This window comes from Chenopodium quinoa, unplaced genomic scaffold (genome assembly GCF_001683475.1).
Source record: "Chenopodium quinoa cultivar QQ74 unplaced genomic scaffold, ASM168347v1, whole genome shotgun sequence".
NCBI classification, from domain to species: Eukaryota; Viridiplantae; Streptophyta; class Magnoliopsida; order Caryophyllales; family Amaranthaceae; genus Chenopodium; species Chenopodium quinoa.
Window position 1 is genome coordinate 1,000,134 of NW_018744501.1, and position 23,910 is coordinate 1,024,043.

General features: G+C 37.5%; 4 protein-coding genes across 8 annotated transcripts; 2 read left to right on the forward strand and 2 right to left on the reverse strand.

Annotated features, from left to right (window-relative positions):
* Positions 1-1,046: 1,046 nt before the first annotated feature.
* LOC110697810 (mitochondrial substrate carrier family protein ucpB) lies at positions 1,047-8,265 on the reverse strand. 3 transcript variants are annotated; one of them, XM_021875200.1, is made up of 10 exons: positions 8,029-8,265; positions 7,879-7,933; positions 7,565-7,693; positions 3,991-4,052; positions 3,655-3,891; positions 3,411-3,578; positions 3,209-3,258; positions 2,500-2,629; positions 1,637-1,674; positions 1,047-1,501 (listed from the first exon to the last, which is right to left on the reverse strand). In XM_021875200.1, exons 2-10 carry the CDS (start codon positions 7,901-7,903, stop codon positions 1,405-1,407), a joined length of 936 nt encoding a protein of 311 aa, XP_021730892.1. In that variant the 5' UTR covers positions 7,904-7,933; positions 8,029-8,265; the 3' UTR covers positions 1,047-1,404. The 3 variants fall into 3 exon arrangements, with proteins under 3 accessions (XP_021730892.1, XP_021730891.1, XP_021730893.1); XM_021875199.1 differs by having other exon boundaries at positions 7,879-8,265; XM_021875201.1 differs by lacking the exons at positions 7,879-7,933; positions 8,029-8,265 and having other exon boundaries at positions 3,991-4,570; positions 7,565-7,646.
* Positions 8,266-10,920: 2,655 nt separating this feature from the next.
* LOC110697904 lies at positions 10,921-11,746 on the forward strand. The gene is made up of 2 exons (XM_021875307.1): positions 10,921-11,227; positions 11,382-11,746. Exons 1-2 carry the CDS (start codon positions 10,921-10,923, stop codon positions 11,744-11,746), a joined length of 672 nt encoding a protein of 223 aa, XP_021730999.1.
* A 231-nt stretch (positions 11,747-11,977) lies between these two features.
* LOC110697905 lies at positions 11,978-13,240 on the forward strand. The gene is made up of 3 exons (XM_021875308.1): positions 11,978-12,542; positions 12,877-12,944; positions 13,193-13,240. Exons 1-3 carry the CDS (start codon positions 11,978-11,980, stop codon positions 13,238-13,240), a joined length of 681 nt encoding a protein of 226 aa, XP_021731000.1.
* Positions 13,069-20,740, reverse strand: LOC110697811. 3 transcript variants are annotated; one of them, XM_021875204.1, is made up of 4 exons: positions 20,605-20,740; positions 18,823-19,537; positions 18,609-18,728; positions 13,069-14,343 (listed from the first exon to the last, which is right to left on the reverse strand). In XM_021875204.1, exons 2-4 carry the CDS (start codon positions 19,534-19,536, stop codon positions 13,381-13,383), a joined length of 1,797 nt encoding a protein of 598 aa, XP_021730896.1. In that variant the 5' UTR covers position 19,537; positions 20,605-20,740; the 3' UTR covers positions 13,069-13,380. The 3 variants fall into 3 exon arrangements, with proteins under 3 accessions (XP_021730896.1, XP_021730894.1, XP_021730895.1); XM_021875202.1 differs by having other exon boundaries at positions 18,823-19,545; XM_021875203.1 differs by having other exon boundaries at positions 18,823-19,575.
* Between the last annotated feature and the right edge of the window lie 3,170 nt (positions 20,741-23,910).

Sequence of the window (23,910 nt, forward strand, 5' to 3'; positions counted from 1 at the left end):
ATACGTTAGAGTTATTCAAGCGGACAAACCATGATTAAAATATACTTTTATAAATTAACTTTTATAAACCAGTTCTATTGGTTCCCCTTTATTTTGAGAAAAAAAATTTATAAATTAACGAACTTCTCCCGTACTCAATTCAACCCCTTATTGAGTATCAGTTGCACTTTCAACACGACTAAAATCGGCACGACTTGAACACATACGATGTTACTGTTAGAAAACACGAAAACGACACAACATGACCCATTTTGCTAAAGTAGTCAAATTATGCAATTATCCCACATTTACTTGATTTTTGATAGATTTTGTGAACAACATGAAATTGACACGAGACCAAACACGAACACGACACAACTTTTTGCCGACTCAACTTATATTATAGTTATAGATAGATAAATTAATCCTGAATCATGTAGAGAAAAAAAAAAGATGAACAAAACAAGACATAACTTATCAAACACGAGATTTAGATATATAACAAATTGTTTTCAATCTCAATTTCAATCTCTATTTTCGTGGAGTTCGACAGTTTTTGCTCATTTGAATATTTTGAAATGAGCAAAAAGAATACTCTCTCCGTCCCACAATGCATGACACAGTTCCCATTTTCGTACGTCCTAAAATACTTGACACGTTACTAAATATGGAATAGATTCACTAATAAAAAACATTTTCCTATACTCTCCTTGGGACCACAAACCACAAAACCTAATTAAATCCTATATTTTCTCTCCTCACTACCCCTACCTATCCCACTTTTTGTTTTCTTACAATATAAAAATACAAAAGAAAACCCTTTATATAATAAACAAATGTTTTAAACAGACCTACTTGTAGTTTTCTTAAGCTACATGTCCACCCCAACACCCTAAGTATTATGGGACGGAGGGAGTGCCAAATAAGCAATAAATTACTTCAAGGATGTTTCGTTTGCATAAAGAAAATTCACTATTTCTAAACTCTCAATCCCTTATACTAAACGCTTCATTAGCTAAACTCTAACAAATATTACATCCAAAAGAAAAGGAAAAAAAAAAAAAAAATCCCAACAAATTAGCAACTACTGCTTTTATTGGTGTTAGACAGCCTGCTTGAACAGGACAATACAGTTCATCATGACAGTTGCTCTTCATGTCCCTCACCAAAGTAATTGATTACAAGCTGGGTATCAAAATTGACGAAATAACAACAAAATGTATACCAAGTCATAATTCAAAACAATATTTTCCAATCTTCACAAAAGAAATCTACTTATTATCAGATTAATGTATGGTGATCAGATTATGCAAAACCGAGGGGCGCTGTTTTTGTCACTCCCCCCTTCAGATCACCAAAAATGAATGGAGGAAAAGAATCTTGTCTTATCTGTCTTTTAACAGTGCTGCCAGAAATTCGCCAGAACTAAATCGCACGGAGTCCTGATAATTCCCGGAGTTTCTCACAAAGTACAAATGTGATTGTTGTCTGTGGACCCAACCGTGCAAAAATTGTGAAGCCTCTGGTATAGAAAAGAAACAAATAATTTCATTCAGCCAGCTGCTATCATAACTCAGACAACTACATTTATAACTGTAGAGTACGAGATAAAATGGACAGGACAAGTATTGGTAGAGATATAGATGTGGAATCTCACCCTTTGTAAAGTGCAAGAGAACCCTCAGTGCGCATGACCTGCAACAAGTGAAATGATATGACGAAACTGAATACTATATAAGATAAATTTACCAGTTCAATGCTGATAACGTAACAATTCTGTACAAAATTATGTAGAAATGCAAGTCATTAAGTTATGACCGCAAGAGATAAAAATAAGCCTTCTTTGAAATACTTCATCTGTCTCAAATTTAACTTCACATTTGCAGATGGCAGCATGCAAGGTGATTAAAGAAAGCTTGTAAAATGTAAATTAAGAAAAATAAAAGTGAATACAAATTGTAGCAAGAGAAAGCGTTGGAATGTGACTATAATTAAAATAAAGAGAACTTTTAGGCACCCTACAATAATAATGGAATGGCGGGAGCACTACTAATTTACAGATTGTGACAGCTGATAGCAATGAGATGCAAAAAAATTAACACTACCTCTTTCTCACAATGAGCATCCTAGTCAGAAGTACAAGAATAAAACTCATGTTATCAAAAGCAAATAGTGCCAAGATGAGAAGACAGGGACCAATTTAAGTGTAGGACCAATAACTATGAATGACACCTAAACCTAAAAAATAAGCAAGTCATTTTTGCATGGGTGATAAGTTCGCTAGGAAGTAAGAAAATAGCATTCAACTCCCTGTTAATGCATGAAACAACAGAATTCAAGCTTCAAATATATCTTGGATTCTTGGTTAAGATTCACATACAAGTTTCAGTCTTATACACTTATATTAAGGCAGAATGTTCAGGCCTTAATGGTAATTTTGATTTAAGCAGTCACTGAAATCAATAGGAATATAAATCATATGAGCAAGTGGGAAATATAGGATGAAGACTATGTCAGTACCTGGTAGGCACAGTGTAGTCCATTCTTATAATTCCTGCCACTTGATTCATTCTGTGACATAAGACGGGTTTTGATCATATCCATGGGTGCCGTGACCAGAGTGCTTGCAACCCCAGATATAGTACTTGACCTATTGTAAATAAAAAAAGAGTCAGTCCCAGGAAACCTGTAGAGTCTAGACAACTCACAAACTCTAACAAAAAAGCTACTCTCTTGGTCCCACTATTTTAATCCTTTACGATATTAAACCCTTGTTTATAATTTATTTGAAGGGGGCATGACATCTAATGCATTTTCACAACACTCTTATGTCTGAAATTTAGTTTCCAAATGGAGGTGAAATGAACTAATTGATGTCAAAGATTCACATTAATGAGGTGTAGCTAACCTGTAAGCTACATCGTATTGATCTTCATGGTCCTGCGTTTAGTTCATTAGTTGTATTAAAAATACTAAACAGGAGTTTAAGCACAAACTATGCTCTGCATTTCATTAATTGTAACTTTGTAAGCAAGAGAAATAAGTTATATGTGCATATCATGAATAATGCAGAATATTAGCCACATGCTGAAGTCATAACTCAAAAACCAAGAGGACTACTTCCAGATATATCATTCATGACATTTTGGGCTTTAAAAAGGGACAAACAATAACAGCTGAAAAGAATGCACCCAGGTAAGTGAATAAAGCCAGAAATACTGTTGCATACATGAGGTGCAAAGAAAATCCTTCTTCAACAGAGGTCCATCTTGTCAAAGCCTGCAATGCAAGAACATAGTAATTCAATGACTTCAGATATCATAAAGCAAGAATATTTGGAGCAGAACAACAATCATCAGATGTTTTATAATATTGATGTCTACTTATGATAATCTAAAAGGTTTAAACAGTTGAGAAAATAGCATGCTAACTCGTTTAGATTCATCATATGTTGCTAGCTGTGATGCAGTCAAGGGAGCAGCTCTTGCCATAGCAGGACCAACACCCTTCCACAGAGCACATATACCCTCTTCTGAAGCAATTTTGCGCATTAGGCTTATAGCACCTACTTTCGCCCCTGAGTTCATTTGCAAGCGAACCTGATTCAAAGAGTTGCTTCATTAAGGCATTTATGCACAGAGAGAGACAGAGAGAGAGAAAGTACAATATGAGCACCTTCAGAACTTCAGTAGGATTAGTCATCGCAGTTGCAAAAGAACCAGCAAAGCCTCCAGCAACTATTTTTACAAACAAATTTGTTGATTCAAATGCCACTTCACACACATACTTTGAAGGTTCATACAGACCTAGACGTAATCCCCCGTATAGAACTGACCTTGTCAATGCAGGTGTCAATCCAAGGTACAATGCACTAAATCCTTCTTTGTTCAATATCTGGGTGAAGATGTGTCCCTGCAGAGGTTGAAAATGGCTAGAAAATTCAACTGGTCTTCAATGTCACAAAATTAAAGGTTAGGAGGTACATAAACCTTCAGAAACCTAGATGTTTACCAATCCAGTTAAAGGTCCTCGCTGACCAACAAGTTGCATTTGAAGCCTTACTTTGAGAACGTCTGAAAGAATTGAATCAATGTATTCAGACTTCAGAGTGCTGGCAGATTGAATCTTGGTCTCACGTTTCCATATTGTATACGAACAGACTGAATGGTCACATAATTATTTCAAAGTACAAATAAAACCCCATTCCAATGATAACCCAGCCCATCAATCAGAGCAATTAAGAGCTATTATAAGTCCTTAAAACAAGATAAACAACCATTTCCCCTGACTGAACCCAGCGACTCTCGAGTGGTTGAAAAGGGCGAGACTGATATTGCAACAAGACCGAGAGATTCTTTTTTTGAGAACGTGGAATCTGTGCTTTAGCAGTGGGCTTTTGGGCAGCTAGCTTTCTTAGCTAAGCAAGCCCGGTTCTCCGGGCACCATGGTAGGACGTGGATCGATCATGACGAGAATGGACTTTTCCGTTTGGTCCTAATGTTGCTGCTTACCACTCCCAAATCCATCCATGTGGATAATCCTTTAGCCAATACAAAAATGACAACTTGCTTACAGAATAACAGTACCCCTCCTGAGAAATTTCATAGGGGAATAAATTGAATAATATCCAAGACTAAGAATTGAGTAAATTTACTACTATTTCCGTTCCTTAAAGTTATTCCAATCTAAAAACTTTATAGATTCTAACACAAATGAAATATTGGACTCTCTCGATATATATATGGGAAAAAAAATACTCTTATGAAATTTTGTTTGATTTGTCTAGATATGTAATATCACACTTTTAAAGATTTTAATGATATTGATACCCAAAACATTTATCGGAAAAAATAGGTAAACGGGAACGTCTTTTAGATTGGAGGTAGTAATTTGCTATACACTACAGAGGCTATTTCCCTTTCGGACTGTCCAATGTGGCCACCAGACACTTCCAATTATCTCTCACACAATTAATTCAAAATACAACATCAAAGAGTTTGAAATCTTCATCATTTTCTGTACGCGTGAAGGATTTTTATACAACTCAATATGAATTTAAGGATATTAAACAGTATATTTCAATAGAACAATGCTCTGTAAGCGTTAGTTGGACAGGCAACAGGCACGTATTTTACATTGCAAGATAGTTACATTTCATTGGAATCAACTTTAAAGCATTGGATATGAAACATATTCACTTATATTCCTTTTAGCAATCCAAAGTTTCCTATGTATTTTGGAGGCACAAAGGGGCCGGGAAAGGTCTTGTGGAACTCAGCATCATTATATTGGTTTGATATAGAATATTTAAATGAAAAAGACAGTTTACCAAGATTATATTTACAATCAAACTAAACAATAAGGTAGTTAATTATTCTATCTTCACTCTGTACGTATGCTTTAAGAACTATTCCTAGAATATTTCTCTCTCTCTACATTGATTTTCTTTTTTGCTAATATACCATATAATTCTTATCATCAGCTATGCATATAACCAATCAACTAACACATGTCAACAATTAACATCTTAATCATGTTAAATCCTCTTCTTAGGGATGTACAGGGTTACCTAATGCATATAACCAATCAACTAACACATGTCAACAATTAACATCTTAATCATGTTAAATCCTCTTCTTAGGGATGTACAGGGTTACCTAATACTCCCCCTCCCCCCTCCCCTCGAATTCCATATTAATACTTTCGTTCTAATACTCAATACTTTTGCATATTAATACTCCCAAATTAGCGTATTCACCCTACTGTAGTATCCCAATCCAACAAGAGAGGATTTAACAAGGAGGGGTGGTGGAGAGTAAAAATAGATCAACTAGAGTGGGTTTGTTTATTTGTCTCCATTACTCTAACCAAACACCATAGAGACTTTGGAGAAGGTTATTTTTTTTTATTTCTTGTTTCACTATGTTTCTTTTGCAGGGTTACCCAATACTCCCCCCCTCCCCCTTCTCCATGAACTCCTGATGTAAGTCTTTCATACCAATTCTCCCTACATTTTATATTAAAAAAAAATAAAAACCTTTTTATTTATGAGGGTGTGTTGTTCATATCGTATAATGATCCCAAATAAAAAAGACGTATTATAAAAACCACAAACTTTTTACTATACTCCCCACCTAGGGCATTGCGAATTTAGCACTCGTTCCGCGTATTGGAGCAATCTACGTATTAGGTAAGCCAACTCTTGTAATCAATCTAGCTCAAGCCTTCAATTTACCAACACCTAAACCACAAGTTTGTTATTCAAAGACAGCTATGAACTGAACCCCGTAAACATTACACGATACAATATTCCTTTCGTCCCACTAAGATGGCACTATATCCCTTATTTCACTTATCTAAGAGCTAAGTCAAAGCATGTGGGAGGTTTTTATTTTTTATTTTTTGGGTGTGAAGCACTTTAATTGTTGAGTAGGGAAAATATACCACTAAGGGAATAGGGAAAACTCAATGAGACATCCCAAATAGGAATATGGGGCAATATTAGTAGGATGGAAGGTTTAGCTCAGAGGACCATACATCCATACATCCACTGTAGTTACCCACTACATAACAATTCAAAACCATGTCTTACCCCCAAACATGAACATCATATGTAGGCATGTCAAAGTGACATCAAGCAAATACGAAGTAGTATATTTGAAAACCATAAGCAAAGTGCATCTCCATTGGCCATAAATATAGGATATTCCTATCATCGCCATAAGCTTATAAACAAAACCTATTCAAAACACCTCTATTTTCTTAGTTGCAACACTTTGATTTGCCAACGCACAACATTAAACATATACTATGTTACACGGACTCGGGAACGGGTATCGGACACGGACAATCCGGCAAGTTCCAAAATTTTAGGACACGGGTGCTCTATTCGATATTTGGACACGGGTACGGGGACACGTCAATACGTCACTTAAATTTATATAAATAAATTATATATTACTGTTTTAAATTTTTCATTATGTCCACCCCTATTTTTATTTATTCCTTCCACAGTAAATTCTCCTATAAATGACAGTCTTCTTCTCTCCATCTTCTCTACATCAATGGTGGTCTTCAAACAAGATATGTTTTTCTTTCATGTTACTCCTCTTTTTCCTCTTAAAAAACTATTAATGGAAGTGTCCGAGTGCACAGTGAAATGTCGGACACGTGTCCCGTGTCCGTGTCATGTCGTGTCGACACGGACACTTCACGATTTTAGCCGTGTCCGATTAACATAGACCATATATCTTTTATTTTCTATTAAGAAAAACTGTGGAGTAAAAAAAATTGATGATATAAAAACATAATCTAACAACACTTTACAAATTAACATTTTATTCTCAATATAATTTTTTTTTTTTGAATGGTCAAAATTAGTACTAAATAGTGCAGAAATTCAAAGTGGTTCAATCTAAAAGCATTTGTTATCCATAAAAATCGATTCCATATCGTAAATTATCAATGAGGATACACAACAATGCATTTTAAACCTCCTAAACAGTAAACACTACTAATGAGAATCCCATCACCAAAATTAAAATTCAGTGTATAAATTAATGAAAAAAGAAGAGAGATTCGAAACCTAAAGGATGAGTAACAGCTGTAGCAGTGGCAACAGAAAGCCCACTTGTACCAAAGTGATAAACAATGGTAGATAATGGCGGCAAACCCCATTTGTGGTTCTTCTTATTATCAACGTCCATTACAGAACCTGCAATTATGTTGCATTTAATTCAAGATTAAATTCCCAATTTTTAAAACACATATCTCCAAAAAAAAAGTCAAAAAAAAAAAAATTATAATTTTAAGATATATTTATTTTTTTTACAAGAAATTCCAAGATGGGCGTTTAAAATGAGTAGATGATGCAAATGTGAAAGGGAAAAGAAAAAATACCTGAGGAGGAGTTAGAAATGGACATTGTTAAAAATTTTGGTCATCGATTGAGAATCTGTACAAGAATGAACAATGGAGGTGCAATCACGGTACTATAAGTCGGAGAATAAATCAGAAATAATCGGTAGTGGAAAAATATGACTTGCGTACTTGCTAGTTGCGGTTCCCTTCTCTCTCTTTTCAATGTATCAGATCAGTATAACTCCTTTTTCCGTCTCAAAATAATTGGAACATTGGACTTTTTTTTTTAAGTGTATTCATGCTAATGTATAGGATAATATACAGGATATACATACTATGTATTAGAAAGAAGAAAATAGTAGCAGAATATTTTTTTGGAGAAAGAAAGTTATTAGAAGTTATTGCCAAAAACAACAACAAAAAAAAAAAAAAATAAGTTGCACAAAATTGCAAGATTGGAGTTTTGGAGGAATTTGGTGATAAGTTAGAGTAAAAGCTCTTAAATTATATAAAATGATTTTTTTTGCTATAAAGTATTATTATAACTAAATGCTAATTAAAAAAATGACTTTGTTATATCGGTCATTTTTTTAAATTCAACACTTACGATTATAATAGAAATCCTTTATATTTTTTTTTATTACTCTTTGAGCTTTGAATATTTGAGATTAACTTTTATAATAACTTTGACCAATTTGGACCATCTTTTTTGTTATTGTATAAAATAAATGTACTATCTCCATTCCTTTTCTACGATTACATTTCCATTTCAACGTTCCCTTCCATTAATTACATTTCTACTTTTAGTAATATATACTAGATAGCTTGGAGAGAGAAATACGTAAGACGTTCTTGGATTTACCTTGATGTATATTATTGATATATCAAATTACAATATTTACCACCCCCCACCCCTTTTTTTTTGGGTTACGTATTCCTTTTCTTATCATATTTACCCTTGATTTAATGTACTCTCAAATCAAATTTCCCATTTTTATCCCAAAATTTTCCATCAATACGACAATACCTCCTACTTGCAATATTTTATTCATTGAATTTTCCCGTTTGTTGCCTTGAAGGCTCATTTTTCACAAGGCTGTGTATTAGTACAGAGCCTTTTTGGTGCAGTTGCCCATACCGTGTGGGTGTGGCCTGCTGCCAACTCAGCAAAAATAACAGAGTCGGACGCGCATAATGGAGTCTGACATTCACGTGCAATTTCAAGTAACTCCTAATTTCAAGTAACTCTTGAATTCAAGTAACCCATTTTATAACATACTCAAAACAGAAGACAAAAACAGGTAACCCATAAGTAACCCCTAAATTCAACTAACCCCAACTCCAAACCAACCCAGAAACCCAACAAAATGACAAAGAACTGCGATTCATCATCATCTTCTTCAATGGATCTCCTTCGAAGCTACTCCAATGGCGCCGAAGAATACGACGACGACGACGAACAACCCCAACCCCAACAAATCAACCCAGAAAACCAACAAAATGACAAAGAAATGCGACGATTTGATCTCCAAACTCGAAATTAGGGTTAGGGTTTGGAATTGAGAAGGAGGATTTGGAGAGAGAAGGAGTTGTAGAGGAGAAGAAAAAGACCATAAAGAAGAAAGTGAGGAGTGAGAGAATGATGATGATGATTGGAGAAGATATTGGAGATGATGATGAGAAGAAGAAGAGTGGAGATGTTTGGTGCCATTATTGGAAGGTAGGAGAGGGAAAAGCAAGAGAAAGGGGAATACAGTGAGGAGTGAGAAGTGGAAAAACAAAAAAAAAATTGGCAGGCCAAACGTAGTACATATAAAAATTTGCCTTATTAGTATTATTACTCTTCACATTATACGTTAATACATACTACATAGTACTTTCTCTCTGCAAATCAGATTTCTTACTCTCTCCTTTTTTTTTTAAGTTTACAGTTTGCTCTTTAGATTAGGCAATTTAATTAACTTAAATACAATAAGAGATAAATAGAGTAGTTGAAATACAAAAAATTGTAAGAAAAATAAAATAATGAGGTTAATAATTTATTGAAAAGTAATGAATGTGAGAGACCGTGAGAGGAGAATGATATAATATTAAAATATTTGGATAGTAATTAGGAAATTCATGAAAATATGGCCGTAATTTGAGAATTGAATCTTTTGGCAACATTATTTTGGAAAAGGACTCCTTACTTTGCCTTTTTTTTTAAAAATACTCTGTAAAAGATTTTTTGTTAAAAAAGTCATTTCTAACATTTTTTTTAATGTATTTGTGATATTCATCTTTTATTATTATTAAAAAAAAAAAAAAAAAAAAAAAAAAAAAAAAAAAAAAACTCATGCTGACTTGTTTATACATATAGGTCAAAAAGGCCCTCGACACTAACCCAATTATTTCATCACCCATTGTGTCATTTTAATTTAACCCATAAAAATAAAGGCATATGCCAAAAAAAAAAACACATAGTACTTGTACCATTATTTCTGCAAATCAGAGTGCTTTTATACCAGGACGTCTCATTAAAGATAATGCCACCATTGCTTTTGAGATCTTTCATGCTATGAAGAGAGGAGGAGAGGGGAGAACAGGGACAATGGCTCTGAAGCTGGATATGAGTAAAGCATATGATAGGGTAGAGTGGATTTTTCTTGAGAGAGTCATGAGGAAAATGGGTTTTTCTAACGGGTGGTGTAGGAGGGTGATGGATTGTATCTCAAAGGTGTCTTTTTCTTTCAAGTTGAACAACGAAATTTACGGCTTAGTCACACCTTCCAGGGGACTTAGACAAGGTGATCCGATATCCCCTTACCTGTTTTTACTGTGCGCTGATGTTTTTTCATGCTTATTATCTAAGGCTGCTAGAGATAAAGGTATACATGGGGCGAAAATTTGCAGGGCTGCTCCCAGAATTTCTCATCTGTTCTTTGCAGATGATAGCTTGCTGTTTACTAGAGCTACTGTTTAGGAATGCTCCAAAATTGCTGATATTATTAGGAAATATGAACGAGCTTCGGGCCAAAATGTCAACCTAGACAAAACTGTAGTAAACAGGTTCCTGAGGATAGGAGAGCTGTTATTGTTGACATGCTGGGTGTCAGGGAAATAGATAAGCATGAGAAATATTTGGGTTTACCTACAATTATCGGGAAATCAAAGAAGACTATTTTTGGGGGAGTTTGTGATAGAATTCGGAAGAAACTCAGTTGCTGGAAGGATAAACTTCTCTCAAAACCTGGTAAAGAAGTGCTTCTGAAGGCGGTCATTCAGGCAATCCCTACATATATAATGAGCCTCTTCCGGATTCCAGACTACATTATAGAGGAAATTCATAAACTGATGAGCAGGTTCTGGTGGGGGTCGTCGGAAGTGAAGCGCAAAATTCATTGGCAGGGTAATGGAGGGATGGGTTTCCGTGACCTGAAAGATTTTAATCAAGCCTTACTCACAAAACAGTGCTGGCGGCTGTTAATCAATCTGGGTTCTTTAGTCTATGCAGTGATGAAAGCTCGGTATTTCAAACGGTCAGGGATAATGGAGGCTTGCAGGGGTTACGGTCCTAGTTATCTGTGGAGGAGTTGGTGGGGGAGCCAAGGGAATTCTTCGGGATGGAATAGGATGGCAGAATGGTGATGGCAGGAGGGTAAGGGTTTGGAAGGACCCCTGGCTGTTTCGGGATGGGGTTGGAGTGATCCCACAAAGGGGGAGTCAAGATGGGAATGAAGAGCTCACAATGGCAGATTTAATGGGGGATATCCCAGGAAAATGGAATGAGCAAAAAGTGAGAGATGTTCTAGGTGTTGTTGATGTTGAGCTAGCTCTTGCTTTACCTCTTCCTTTCACGAGTGATGAGGACAGAGCTTATTGGCGTCTTACTAGAAATGGCCAATTCACAATTAAATCATGCTACTAGATGTTGAGATCAGGAGATACCGCTGATAATACCTCGGAGGATATTTGGAAGTCGGTATGGCACATGAACGCTCCCCCAAAACTTAAGCACTTGGTATGGAATGCTCTAAAGGGTAATATGGCTGTTAAAATGCGACTCCATCAACGTCATATCATCACTAATAGCAGCTGTAATATTTGCGACTTACCAGAAGAGTCAATAATGCACACTCTATTTTTTTGGAAGGCATCAATGGCGATCTGGAGGAGGAGTAATATTGAGAGCCTAATTGCTGACGCTCCTATGTCTTCCTTTACAGCTTGCTGGCAGTGGTTGAGGAGTAAGGTGACTAAGGAAACCATCACAATAATGGCAACTCTGATGTGGGCGGCGTGGCGCTGTAGGAACGTTATGGTATTTGAGAACTCAGAACCTGATGCTGTAATGGTTGAGATGGGCTACTGCAATTATGTTGCTGAGTATGCAGGCTATACTCGACGTGTTTCTCGACAGGCAGCACATCCCTCATCGCGTTCTGCTACGAAGTGGAAATGCCCTGCAGCAGGGTGTGTGAAGTTTAATGTGGATGCCCACTTAGGTGAAAGTGCCATGGCAGCATTGGGGGTGGTGGTCAGAGATCAAGAAGGCCAATTGATCCTTACTGCTACAAGACGAGTTCCTCTATCATCTCCTGAGTGTATTGAGGCTCAAGCTGTTAGATTTGCTCTTATGCTGGCGAAGAGATTTGACTATAGGAAGATTTGGGTGGAGTCAGATGCGCTAAATGTGATTAACACGATCTCGTGCTCAAATTTTGGTAGATCGCCTATATTCTCTGTTTACAGGGATATCTCTATTTTTAGAGTTTTTTTTTTATATATGTGTCTTTTCTCATGTGAAAAGGGTCAGTAATACTGTGGCCCATCTAGTTGCTAGAGGTGAGGTGGGTAGTGAAGCGGAAATAATTCGTTTTGCCCCGTTCTCACAAAGTATTGTATCTCCTGCCACGATGGATTTATCTTCTTAATATATTGCCCCATAATTTTCCTCAAAAAAAAAAAAAAAAAAAAAAGGGGGGGGGGGGGGATAAACACAAATACTCCGTAGTTGAATACACAATTTCATGCTTACTCATTATATCTTGAATAAAGTCAGCATTTACATTGGATTATTGACCTGCTCAAATGAGAGGTTTATGCCAGTTGTGGCTCTTGAGAAGGTATTCTGCATTCCTACAGACAGTTATATCTTCTCTTCACTCGGCTATCAGGCTAATTCATTGATGATAAATAAACCAAATAAACAACATAACAAAGGTAACAATGAAGGCATAAGTTGTTTTGTTAGGGCTAGGAAAGGCATCCTTAAGATTTGATGCTTCGTCATGACATCACCCACTCTTAACTTCTCGAGATGTTTATGAACATTAACTGGTAACTATCATTTAAAATGCACATTCCTATGAAGTGCCCACCTGAGTTCAAGTTACCTTTCAAGTATCAGAGATCAAGGTAAGATATAAATGAAATCGATTTAAACAAGTACATCACCAGATCACTGAATTCAGCTGACCTAATCTTCCATTTGCTCTCCAATACTAGTCATAAACAAGAAACAAAGCCTAAGAAGCCATGCCGTGCAATAGAAGCTTTGATTTATCTATAGGAATAGGATCCCCCTGCAAATGAGTATCGAGATGAAACAGATGCAGGTGCAAGCTCAGATTGAGCACCAACATGACTTCTCTGGTTGTATGCAGATAGATCACGAGAGGCATAAGATAAATACTGCCCCTCATCAGCAACCCTTCTCGGTAAATGGTAATCAACAGCATTATTTGCAAGCCCCAAGTCAATACGATAAGCCTCAGTCACTGTTGACTGCGAGTATACCCCATAAGTATCAGCCCCTGCCCTTTTTAAACTTGTGAATGGATCAGAAGGGGTCACTGTCGCCTGCGAGTATGCCCCATAAGTATCAGCCCCTGCCCTTGTTAAACTTGTGAATGGATCAGAAGGGGTCACTGTCGCCTGCGCATATGCCCCATAAGTATCAGCTCCTGCCCTTGTTAAACTTGTGAATGGATCATGAGAGTGGTATTGATTCTCTTGGTAACCATCCAACTCATTACTTGGCCTTGTTGTGGCTGATACCAATGGTTTATGCTCACTTTGACCTCGCAAACCATACATTCGATACTCATTTTCACTCAAATAAAATGGCTCATGATGAGCAACTGCCGGTTCTTGCAACGAGGAAAAAGACCCATAAACTGGGGCAGGCTTCGCTAACATCTCCTGTGTACGGGACACATCCCTGTACAGAGGGGCAGGAATCCTATAGAGTTGCTCCTGCACAGATGGTGTATCCTTGTATAGTGTAGCAGAGCTCCTGAAAAGTTGTTCCCTCTCTTGATTAGTCCCATAAGAATCTGGAACAGGAGCATAGGAAACTGTATCTTGCCCCATATTACGTAATTCTGGTCGGAGGCCATATCTGCGGTACTCCATCTCAGAGACAAAAAGTCGATCAGAAGATGATGCAGGCTGCAGAACGACAGGATGATCCTTCAAATGAAGCTGGTGAATAGGACGGAACAGGGATCTAAGTTTCTTCACCTGCAAATGAACGGATGGTGAAGATGTGATCCAAGCTATTGTATGTAATTATGTATTTCCTCTCCTTTTTTAAGTCGCAACGTTTAGAATTTTACATTATTCTCACACACTCCTTTAATCATATTTTGTAATTTATAAGTTGAAAAAAAATGGTCATGTGTGATATGTTAGATTTGTCCCAAAATATACTTTCATAATATCAACTTTTTATTGGCAAGCGTGAAATCCCAAACATTGTGATTTTAAAAAAACGGAAGAAATATCATGCAATCTGCTCCAAACAAAATATTTAGGCCCAATAAGCTCAGTGGTGGTAGAAAACGAATCACATTCGCTTTCAAGACACTTTTCCCTTGAATGCTATGTCACACACGGACTCTTCATTTCACCTCAAGTACCCATGTCGAGCCCTCGACACTCAAACATGGGTATGACACTCGACCACTTCATTTTCAGTTCAAAATCATGGAACTTTTTCACAAAATAGCCGAATCGGACATTTGAACTCGTACCCAGAGGGTACCGAGTCCATGTAACATAGCTTCTATGCTTATACCCTATGTTGAATAAACATGGGTAAGAGTATTGGATACAAGTGCGGATACAAGAGTATGCTATGGAAAATTTTAAAATTAAAGATACGGGGACACAAACCTAATTCAGACATACGTACATCGGTACAAGGATCCGGCAAGTGTGTAACGTTTTTTGAAAGTCTCTATAAATCATTTAATAATATTTTTAAGAAATTCTACATGGTGGCATCGTAGTATTGAAAATTTAACTTGATGGATTTTTTATTATTAAATGGGACTCATATGATTAAGCATTTTTCATTACATGCTCCTATTGCTCTTCTAATTCGCTAGCCCACCATTAATGATTTAATTTACTAACCAACCCTTTAGTAAAGTATTTAATTACTAGCTTACTATCACGGTCACTTTGGTCAACCAAAAGCATCAACCATCCCACATAGGCATGCGAGACCTACGGAAGACCGTGAGACCCCAAGAGCGGGTGGAGCATCGAGGCAAGGAGACCGAACTATTGTGGGATCTAGGGTAATCACACTTGTATGTAAGGCTAGGGATGTCATTGATAATGATCTCATATGCTTAGTGGCTAAGCATCCTAGGCCTAGGCCTTGTCGCAAGAGCACCCACGCGTGCACATAAGGATTTAAGTGGGTAAACTCCATTCTAACCTATGATATTAATTGGGGGCCTAAATGGACTCCCATTAAATCATAGATGACCTTACGATCAAAGTTAGGTCAAGGAATGTCAAAGCACATTGACCGTTGCAAATAATGCTTTTTAGGGGACAAGTGTGACGACCGACCATGAGTGGCTTCATGGCCATGAGCCATGGGCATAGTCATTGACGTAAATAGACCAAAAGGGGTTATAACACGTGAGGAATAATTAAGGTTGACATTGACTAAAACCAACCTACTCGATGGCTCAAAACAAGGCATACTAACCCAATGGTGTGAGGCATACTAACCCAATGGTGTGAGGCTTGCCCGCGCTGCTCAACTGCACGTTTGAGGCTCTCAAAAGGTTATTACCATGTTCACCATAGAAATGGAGATCGTGGGAGGTAGTTACCTTGATTAGTAATTACCTAGCAATTGCCACGTGAAAACAAATGTGGCTTGGTCGACGGTTTTCATGAACACCACATTAGTAGGGATCATGAAGACTTGTGCTTAGGACGATTGCTTTGGAAGAACCATATGGGTGGAGTAGGTTGCCACGACTTTAGTAGTAGGATCATGGGTGGTGGTTACCACGAAGTGGTTACTTGGCATAGTGTGCGGTTTCGGATTGTCTTTTTTATTTTAGGAGGGTTCAGTAGTGGTATGGTGGGCGGTTAAGTTAAACTACCCACGTTGCTCCATTCCTCCTATAATGGTGGGACAATTATGCTGAGATGGCACCCGGTTGAGTATAACTTCCATGGAAAGAGATTGGCTAACAACCAAATAGTTAAACAGAGGTCAACAGTTCCTAAACGATTATGCCACTAACGACATGGCACCTAGAAAGGAGGAGAATTATGTTAGTGGGCAATTACACTAGAGAGTGAGTGGTTATCTTGTTATAAACAGGCTACGCCCACCGGCAGCACCACCATTTTGTGCATGCCTCCAAACTTATAGGATGCATGACGATAGAGGGGTGATGCGGTTGCCAGCTAGTTAATGTGGTAGCACCCCTATGTACATTCAAGGGAGTTAAAGTAGTGAGTGGTTACCATATAGTGGGTGTAGTGGGCGGATATGCATGTTTGAACATGCATTGGCCTTGTGAGGATTCCTTAGTAAGCTCTTTAGTGTTGTACTAGCCACGATTAATAAAAGTGACTTGTATTTTGAATGCTTTTCATCTATTGTTGTGTGTCTAGACGCCATTACAGGCCTCAAGCCTATGAAAAAAAAAGTTAAGTCTTAGATGATTCCTGCGACACCCACCAACATTGGGTGAGACCCGCCGACAAGAACCAAAGTTTGCTTCTTCAAGTGACAAACATTGTACCAGTTGAGCTCAATGAGATGAACCTATGGCCTAAATAATCTACCAATCTTTAGTTAAAAATAATTTTTAATTGCAGGCCATATACTTACTCACTCCTCTTGATTAAGAACAACCTGGAACAAGAAAAACTTCAAACAAACAACTTAAATAATATAGTCACCACACAAAGGGGTAATGGCGGCGAGTGGAGGTCAAATTTGGTTGAGATGGGTGTAAACTAGGGATTAGATATTAATATTATTAGATGTAGCAACACCAAGCGGAACCAAATATGATTTACTTAAACTCATTTCTTAGATTTAAGCCAGCTCCCTAATCTTAATTTTACAAGAAAAAGCTTACCCTAAATACCAAAAGTGTGCCAAACTCTTTGCTCTACAACTAGCCTTGGATGTGGGTCATTTATATATATAATTCGAGTAATATAGATACTTCAATACTTCATGGAGTCAAGGCTAACTATGTGGCCAAGTCCCACTTATAAGAACTTAAGAAGAGCAATAATATTAATCATATATTGATTCTAAGCTGATGTCTTACAAATATGCCACTGTACACGGTGTATTACATCAAGCCTCAATCCATGATCATCATAAAATGATTAATCTTTACCACTTATCACAATATTTTCGTATAATTTGATAAGTTCATTATAATATATTCCTTATGTCCCAAATTAGTTGCACCATTTTCCTTACAAAGGCATCTTTGACAATCTAAAAAAATAATAGATCGACTTTTTTTTTTCTTGCTACCTCTGTTTCTTATTATGTGCAACAAAGGAATATTTTATGTCTCACAAATAATACCCCTTTGTTGCACATAATAAAAAACAGAAGTAGTATTATGACTTACAGTCCTACTATAAATAAAATGAATTTTTGTATACTCTTCAAAATTGGATAATAAATATTTTATGAAAGTTCATTTCATACATAAAAGATAACTTATATACTTTTTTGTAAGATGTACAATATAGCTTTTTTTTTTTTTTTTCCTAATGCACATTACTCTTTAATATAATAGGAATATAACCTTTATTTTCTCAATAAAATAAATGATAATTTTCTTTTCCTAAAAAAAATGATAGATTGTCTTTCTCTAAAAAAATAGGCAAATTCTGCCCATCCATACAGGTAACAATGCTTGCTAAAACACATTCTCTGTTTATTACTTGCAAGCTACAAAATTTCCTAGTTTTGGTAGTATTAGGATTTTAAGTGTTTATTTTCTACTCCCTCCATTTCATAAACGGTTTCACTTGAACTTTTCACAATTAAGGAGAGATGACGGGAAAGTAAGAGAGAGATATGGGTTAGTCGAATGTCGTAAGAAAAGAATAACTAATAATAGTTTAGAGTTGAGTTGTTTAAGAAAAGAACAGCCAAAAAAAAAAAAGGTGGACTGCCAAGAAAAAAGAAGAATTAAAAAAATATAGGTTTAGTGGAGTGTTGTACTCCGTTTGTAAAGAGGGAAAAGCAGAGTGGGGAAATGGATTAAATAAGGTGGGTAGTAGACCCAAAATTGGAATGCAGTAAGGTGCAACCATTAATATGAAACACCCATTTTTGAAAGCTTAACCATTATAATGATACAAGGAAGTCTTTAATAGCTACTCTGTATAAATTTAGGATAAAATCTCGTCTTTCCTAATACTAATCAACAACAATATAACACCACTTCAAGCCAAAGAGAAGAATGTAAAGAGGAGAAAATTCTTACTTGTTCAGAAGTTAGTTCAGTCTTGAATTTGTGGGTTCTCTCATCATAGTTTTCCTTTATTGCATTCTTGAAAACACTTTCAGGGAGAGGTAAACAGTCTTCATTAATTCTGAAGCGCACCTGAAAAAGTGGCATCAATATCAATAATAAATAAAGGTAAATGACTAAGAAAAATAAAACCTTTGTTTTTTGTTTTTTTTTTGAGATGATCCACCTGAGCAGGGAAAGCCCCACCAAAAGCATCTGGCTCAAGTTTCATACCCCCAGCAGAAGATGCTTCATAGATTCCATACAAGAGCCTAAGATCAAAATCGTATAGGAAAAGCTTAAAACCAGGCTTTATACCAAGCACAACCTCCTTTTTGCTGGAAGGCAGGGCCATGACTTTGTAACGAAAACAATCAGGTTTTGTTTTTGCATTACACATGAAGATGAATCCACCAACTTTATTCTCAGAATTTGGAGCCTCAACCCATTTTTGCTCAGACTTACTGTTTCTATTTTTTTTCTTTTTGTCTTCCTTGACAGAACCGTTATCTTTCCTATAATCACTTGAATTCATATTGCTTTCTTTTTCTACACTTGCTGCTGTCTTGTTCTTATCCTTATTATCACTTTTTGGCTCATGCTTAGTGTTTCTATATTTCTTATTTTTGTTCCCCTTGGGAGCACCATTCTCTTTGCCATTATCACTCCTATTCAGATTGCTTTCTTTATCCACTATTGCTGCTGTCCTGTTCTTTTCCTCATTCGTGACTTGACTCTGTACGGCAGCTTCTTTTCTTTTTGCTCTTCGCAGCCTCCATTTCTTTAATCTCTTCAGCTGTTTAGCAGTGAGCTTCAAGGATTCCGGAGTCTTCTTCTCAGTTGATGCTTGAGAGGAGCTATTAGCAAACTCAGCTTTTTTCTGACTCTTCTTTCGCACCATTCTGTTTTCCTTTCCAAATAAACATCCCAAATGGTGAAACTTCATAGTAAAAGTAGGTTAATTTCACTAATTCAGTACATAGATAACCTTGTTCAATTCAAAGAAAAGATATGCTAGGGGAAAAATTAAGGGCAGATTGCACATTGTAGTAATCTAGAGTATAAAAAATATGTATATGAATCACAGTTAACCTCTCCTTTTTGAACACATTCATATGATTCCATACTCAGCGGGGCTTTTTTTGCCACAGATTTGTAGATTCGTGAATAAAGTGGTAGTCATATGACTCACAATCAGTAAAAGTCCCGCCAAATCTTCCCGATTGCTAAGGTGGGCACTAGCTAATATTCTTTCAAAGATTGCCTAACAAAAGACTAAAAAACCATGGACTGACTAGTAAACTAGACCACAAGGATAAGGCAAAGGCTAATAATCTTGACAGATGTGATTACGGGAGAAAGATTTATGACAGTTTCTACATCCACAGACTCGAGTTTGCCACGAAACAAAAAACTCCATACATCAAAATCTTTGCAACATTTCAACCTAGCAATACCTACCCGTCCGCAGTCCGCCCCGTCCCTGAACTAGGGCAGGAGGGAGAAAAGTTCCAGTTTCATAAAAGGTTCTGCAACACATTTGCAACCAAATTTGATTCAATTTTCAAATAAGGCTCATAAATTTAGGGAGAAAATATAATTTCATAGTTCCATCCTATCACTAAAGGGTTTTGCAACACATTTGCAACTAAATTTGATTCAATTTTCATAACAAAGCTCATAAAATTAGGAGAAAAGGTACAATTTCATAGTTCGATTCTATCACTAAAGGGTTCTGCAACACAGTAGCAACAAATTTTATTCAATCATCAAATAAGGCTAATTAATTTGGGGAGAAAAGGTCCCAATTCATAGTTACATCCTAACATTTTAGGCAAATTAGATTCAAATATCAAATTAAGCGAAGAACCCTAAATTAAGTAAACTGAGAAATAAATTAACGATAAACCTTCGATTGTGAAATTGAAATTCGATGATCACAAAAAAAAATAACATCTTAATATCTTACCTAAGAAGCTACTTCAATGGAAGATAGAAGTATCAAAAGTCGGTCTAATGGAGAACGTGGAGTGCGCTACAATGGGAAATTGAAAGAATGAGAAGAGAGCAATGTTTTCCACCAGTACGTTTTTTTGGTTTTTTTTGTGAAACGCTAAACATCGCCCACAAATTACCACATAAAGCCCACAAATAAGTTATGATTTGACCATTATGCCCTTTTGCTAAAATTGAGATAATCTCGGTGTAAAAAATGTGGAGCCGTATTGGTTCGTCGGGGGAGACCGGATGGCAGGCCGGAGATGCGGGGGACGCCGGAGGTACGTCGTCGTCGACGGAAAACGAGGTAAGTGACCGCTAAAATTCACGGTTTACCGTCGTAGTGGCTACGGCGCCTAGGGTGGACGCCCAAACCGTAGCCTGGACGTCCAAGCCAGACGCCAGAACCACCAGAGTGGCGTCCAGGCTAGACGCCCAGACCACCAGAGTGGCGTCCAGCCCAGACGCCCAGACCACCAGACTGGCGTCCTGGGCAGACGCCACTCCACTGGGTGAGGCGGCCCTGCCAGGCGCCAGTCCAGTGGGTGTGGCAGCCCTGGCAGACGCCACCTTTAATAATTAAATTTTATTTTTTCCTTTTTGATTTTGTTGTTGTTTTTTATTTAATTTTTTTGTGAAAATAAAAAATCGAAAATGATTTTTTAAAAAAATTCGAAATGGGTTTTTTGTAAATTAAATTTGAAAATTCGAAATAGGTTTTTTTAAAATTAAATTTGAAAATTCGAAATGGTATATTTTTAAATTTAGTTTGAAAATTCGAATTGGGTTTTTATAAAAATTAAGTTTGATTATATATAATTATGTTTTTTTTGTGTTAATTATGTGGAAATATAGAAATTAAATGTATTATCCGTTAAATGTATTTATTGTAATATATAATTGATGCAGGAATATGGTGGAGACGGAAATGATTACAGTGAGATATTTGGACATGATGGTCCATTCGAAGAAGCTCAACAGGCGATTGATTGGGCAAAACAGGTTGCAATTGCAGCTGGATTTTGCTTGGTAGTAGCAACTCATAAATCTCAACGGGATGGTAGAATGGATCGCATTTTGAGATGTGACCGTTATCGCAAAAGAGAAGAAAGAGATTTTCGTACAGCCACTCGGTTTGACACAAAGCGGAAAGGTTGTGGGTGTGAGTTCAGAGTAAAGGTTCGACAACTACGGAGTCGTGACGGTTGGGAAGTGATAGGTTACTCTAAATGGGGGTATCACAACCATGAGATGATAGTATATGAAGAGGGTCATCGACAACTGAGCGGCTTAAGTCCTGCTGCGAAACTAGTTGTGAAAGAAATGAGTGATGCTCAAGTGAAGCCTGCTAAAATATTAGCATCTGTGTTAGAGAAATTTCCAGAAGACCATCCAAACCGAAGACACATCTACAACGTCAGACAGCAACTCAGGTTTGAACGGTCAGAGGGAAGGAACCCTATACAGCAGCTGCTACACCAGGCACAATCACGTGGTTACCTGTTCTGGTTTGATTCTGATGAAGATACAGCGGAGGTGACTCATCTTTTCCTTGTGCATCCTGATTGTGCTGATATGATCAAGTCTTGGCCATTTGTGATTTTGATCGACTCAACGTACAAGACAAACAAGTACAAGTTCCCTCTGGTTGAGATGGTTGGGATGGCTCCAACGAACCAGAACTTTCTGATTGGTCATGCAATCATCAGGGATGAGACGGCTCCAAGTTATTATTGGGTTTTGGAGAAGCTGAGAAACTACATCGGGCCTAATGTTCATCCAGCAGCCATCGTCAGCGACTGTGAGGGAGGTCTCTTTGCCCCCATAGCAGAGCTGTTTCCCGAATCGAACCACTTATTGTGCACATGGCACATCAACAACTGCGTGAAAGTGAAAGCCTACAACCTTTTCAAGAAGAATTTGGAAATGGCAGAGAGATTGGTGAATGGTAAGTGGCGGAAGATCCTACAGGCTACCACAGAGGAAGCGTATGAGCGAGCATTGGCTAACTTCAGGGATTCGTATCAGTGGTGTCCGGCACTGGTGGACTATGTGATGCATCAATGGGTCCCTCATAGGGAAAAGTTTGTCAAATATTGGACAAACCAGGTACTTCATTTTGGGAACACTACAACATGTAGAGTTGAGAGCGCTCATAGAGCTACCAAGGACTGGATTGATTCATCGACCGCTGCTTTGGATACACTGTTCGCTAGACTGAACAAGTCAATTGAAACTCAGAAGAACGACATCAGGAACTCTCTAGAGGACTCCAGACGACGACATGGTACGATGTATAGCCATTTTATATTTAAGATTCTCCATGGTCGTGTGTCGCACTACTGCTTGGGGTTGATTCTCACTGAGCTGAACAGGGTGAGGGACTTGGCTGACGAAGTGTATACTCGGTGTGGGTGTACTATTTCAGTAACTCATGGATTACCTTGCGCATGCACCATTCATCGCGTTATTACAGAAGAAAGGGCGTCGTTACATGTTTCCCGGGTATGACATTTCAACAACCCCGTAACTGAAGGCCTCTCCTGGTCCTCCCAAATACGGGCAGCTATGTGTCCTAGAAAGCTAGGAATCACACTCCCGTCAACAGGCCCACCGGGCACCTCACTCCTAACAACCCAAGAATCATTACCCGCCCTCGACCGTTTCCTGCTTGCCCCAGAGACAGTGGACGCAGATGATGTGCCAGATCTACTAACAAACCTACCACCCCTACCCTTACGCACCTCCACCATATGCGTCTCGTACATGTCATCAACCCTCTGACTGAATGGACCGTAATCATCATACGGTCCACTGCCATCGTCCACATCCTCATCCTCATCCTCATCCTCATCTGCGCCCTCCTCCTGCTCCTCCTCCTGGTCACCCTCCTCAGCATCATCATCGTCATCGTCATCCTCATCCCGACGGTGGATCCGTTCTCTACGAACTGAGGCCGAAATACCACGGGATCTGACATGTCTATGCCCCGACCTCTCCACTGAATAACTTCTACTAAGAAGCTCTATATTCTTCCCCCCACCATGACGACCCTACACAAAATTTTAAAATATATAAACATACAAAAATTTATACGATAAATAATCATCATCGCAAATCAAATACACTAAAAACAAACAAATAATAGTAAACAAAATATAAACGTAGAAAAAATACAACGAAATTGAAAAAATTTATAAAAATAAACAACAAAATATAAAAACAATTCAAAATTATATTACAAAAAAAAAAAAAAATTTAAAAACAATTTTTTAAA

Excerpts from the sequence above, each read along its gene's own strand:
- LOC110697810 (XM_021875200.1), bottom strand. The coding sequence starts at position 7,903 with ATGTCCATTTCTAACTCCTCCTCAG. Across the intron at positions 3,579-3,654 it reads ATCCTACTGAAGTTCTGAAG|GTTCGCTTGCAAATGAACTC; the intron begins GTGCTCATATTG and ends TCTTTGAATCAG. Across the intron at positions 3,259-3,410 it reads CATATGATGAATCTAAACGA|GCTTTGACAAGATGGACCTC; the intron begins GTTAGCATGCTA and ends CTTGCATTGCAG.
- LOC110697904 (XM_021875307.1), top strand. The coding sequence starts at position 10,921 with ATGCTGGGTGTCAGGGAAATAGATAAGCATGAGAAATATTTGGGTTTA. Across the intron at positions 11,228-11,381 it reads GCGCAAAATTCATTGGCAGG|GGGTTACGGTCCTAGTTATC; the intron begins GTAATGGAGGGA and ends GGAGGCTTGCAG.
- LOC110697905 (XM_021875308.1), top strand. The coding sequence starts at position 11,978 with ATGGCGATCTGGAGGAGGAGTAATATTGAGAGCCTAATTGCTGACGCT. Across the intron at positions 12,543-12,876 it reads GATCTCGTGCTCAAATTTTG|TCAGCATTTACATTGGATTA; the intron begins GTAGATCGCCTA and ends TCTTGAATAAAG. Across the intron at positions 12,945-13,192 it reads CAGTTGTGGCTCTTGAGAAG|TGCCCACCTGAGTTCAAGTT; the intron begins GTATTCTGCATT and ends ATTCCTATGAAG.
- LOC110697811 (XM_021875204.1), bottom strand. The coding sequence starts at position 19,536 with ATGGTGCGAAAGAAGAGTCAGAAAAAAGCTGAGTTTGCTAATAGCTCC. Across the intron at positions 18,729-18,822 it reads GTGGGGCTTTCCCTGCTCAG|GTGCGCTTCAGAATTAATGA; the intron begins GTGGATCATCTC and ends CCACTTTTTCAG. Across the intron at positions 14,344-18,608 it reads CTGAACTAACTTCTGAACAA|GTGAAGAAACTTAGATCCCT; the intron begins GTAAGAATTTTC and ends GTTCATTTGCAG.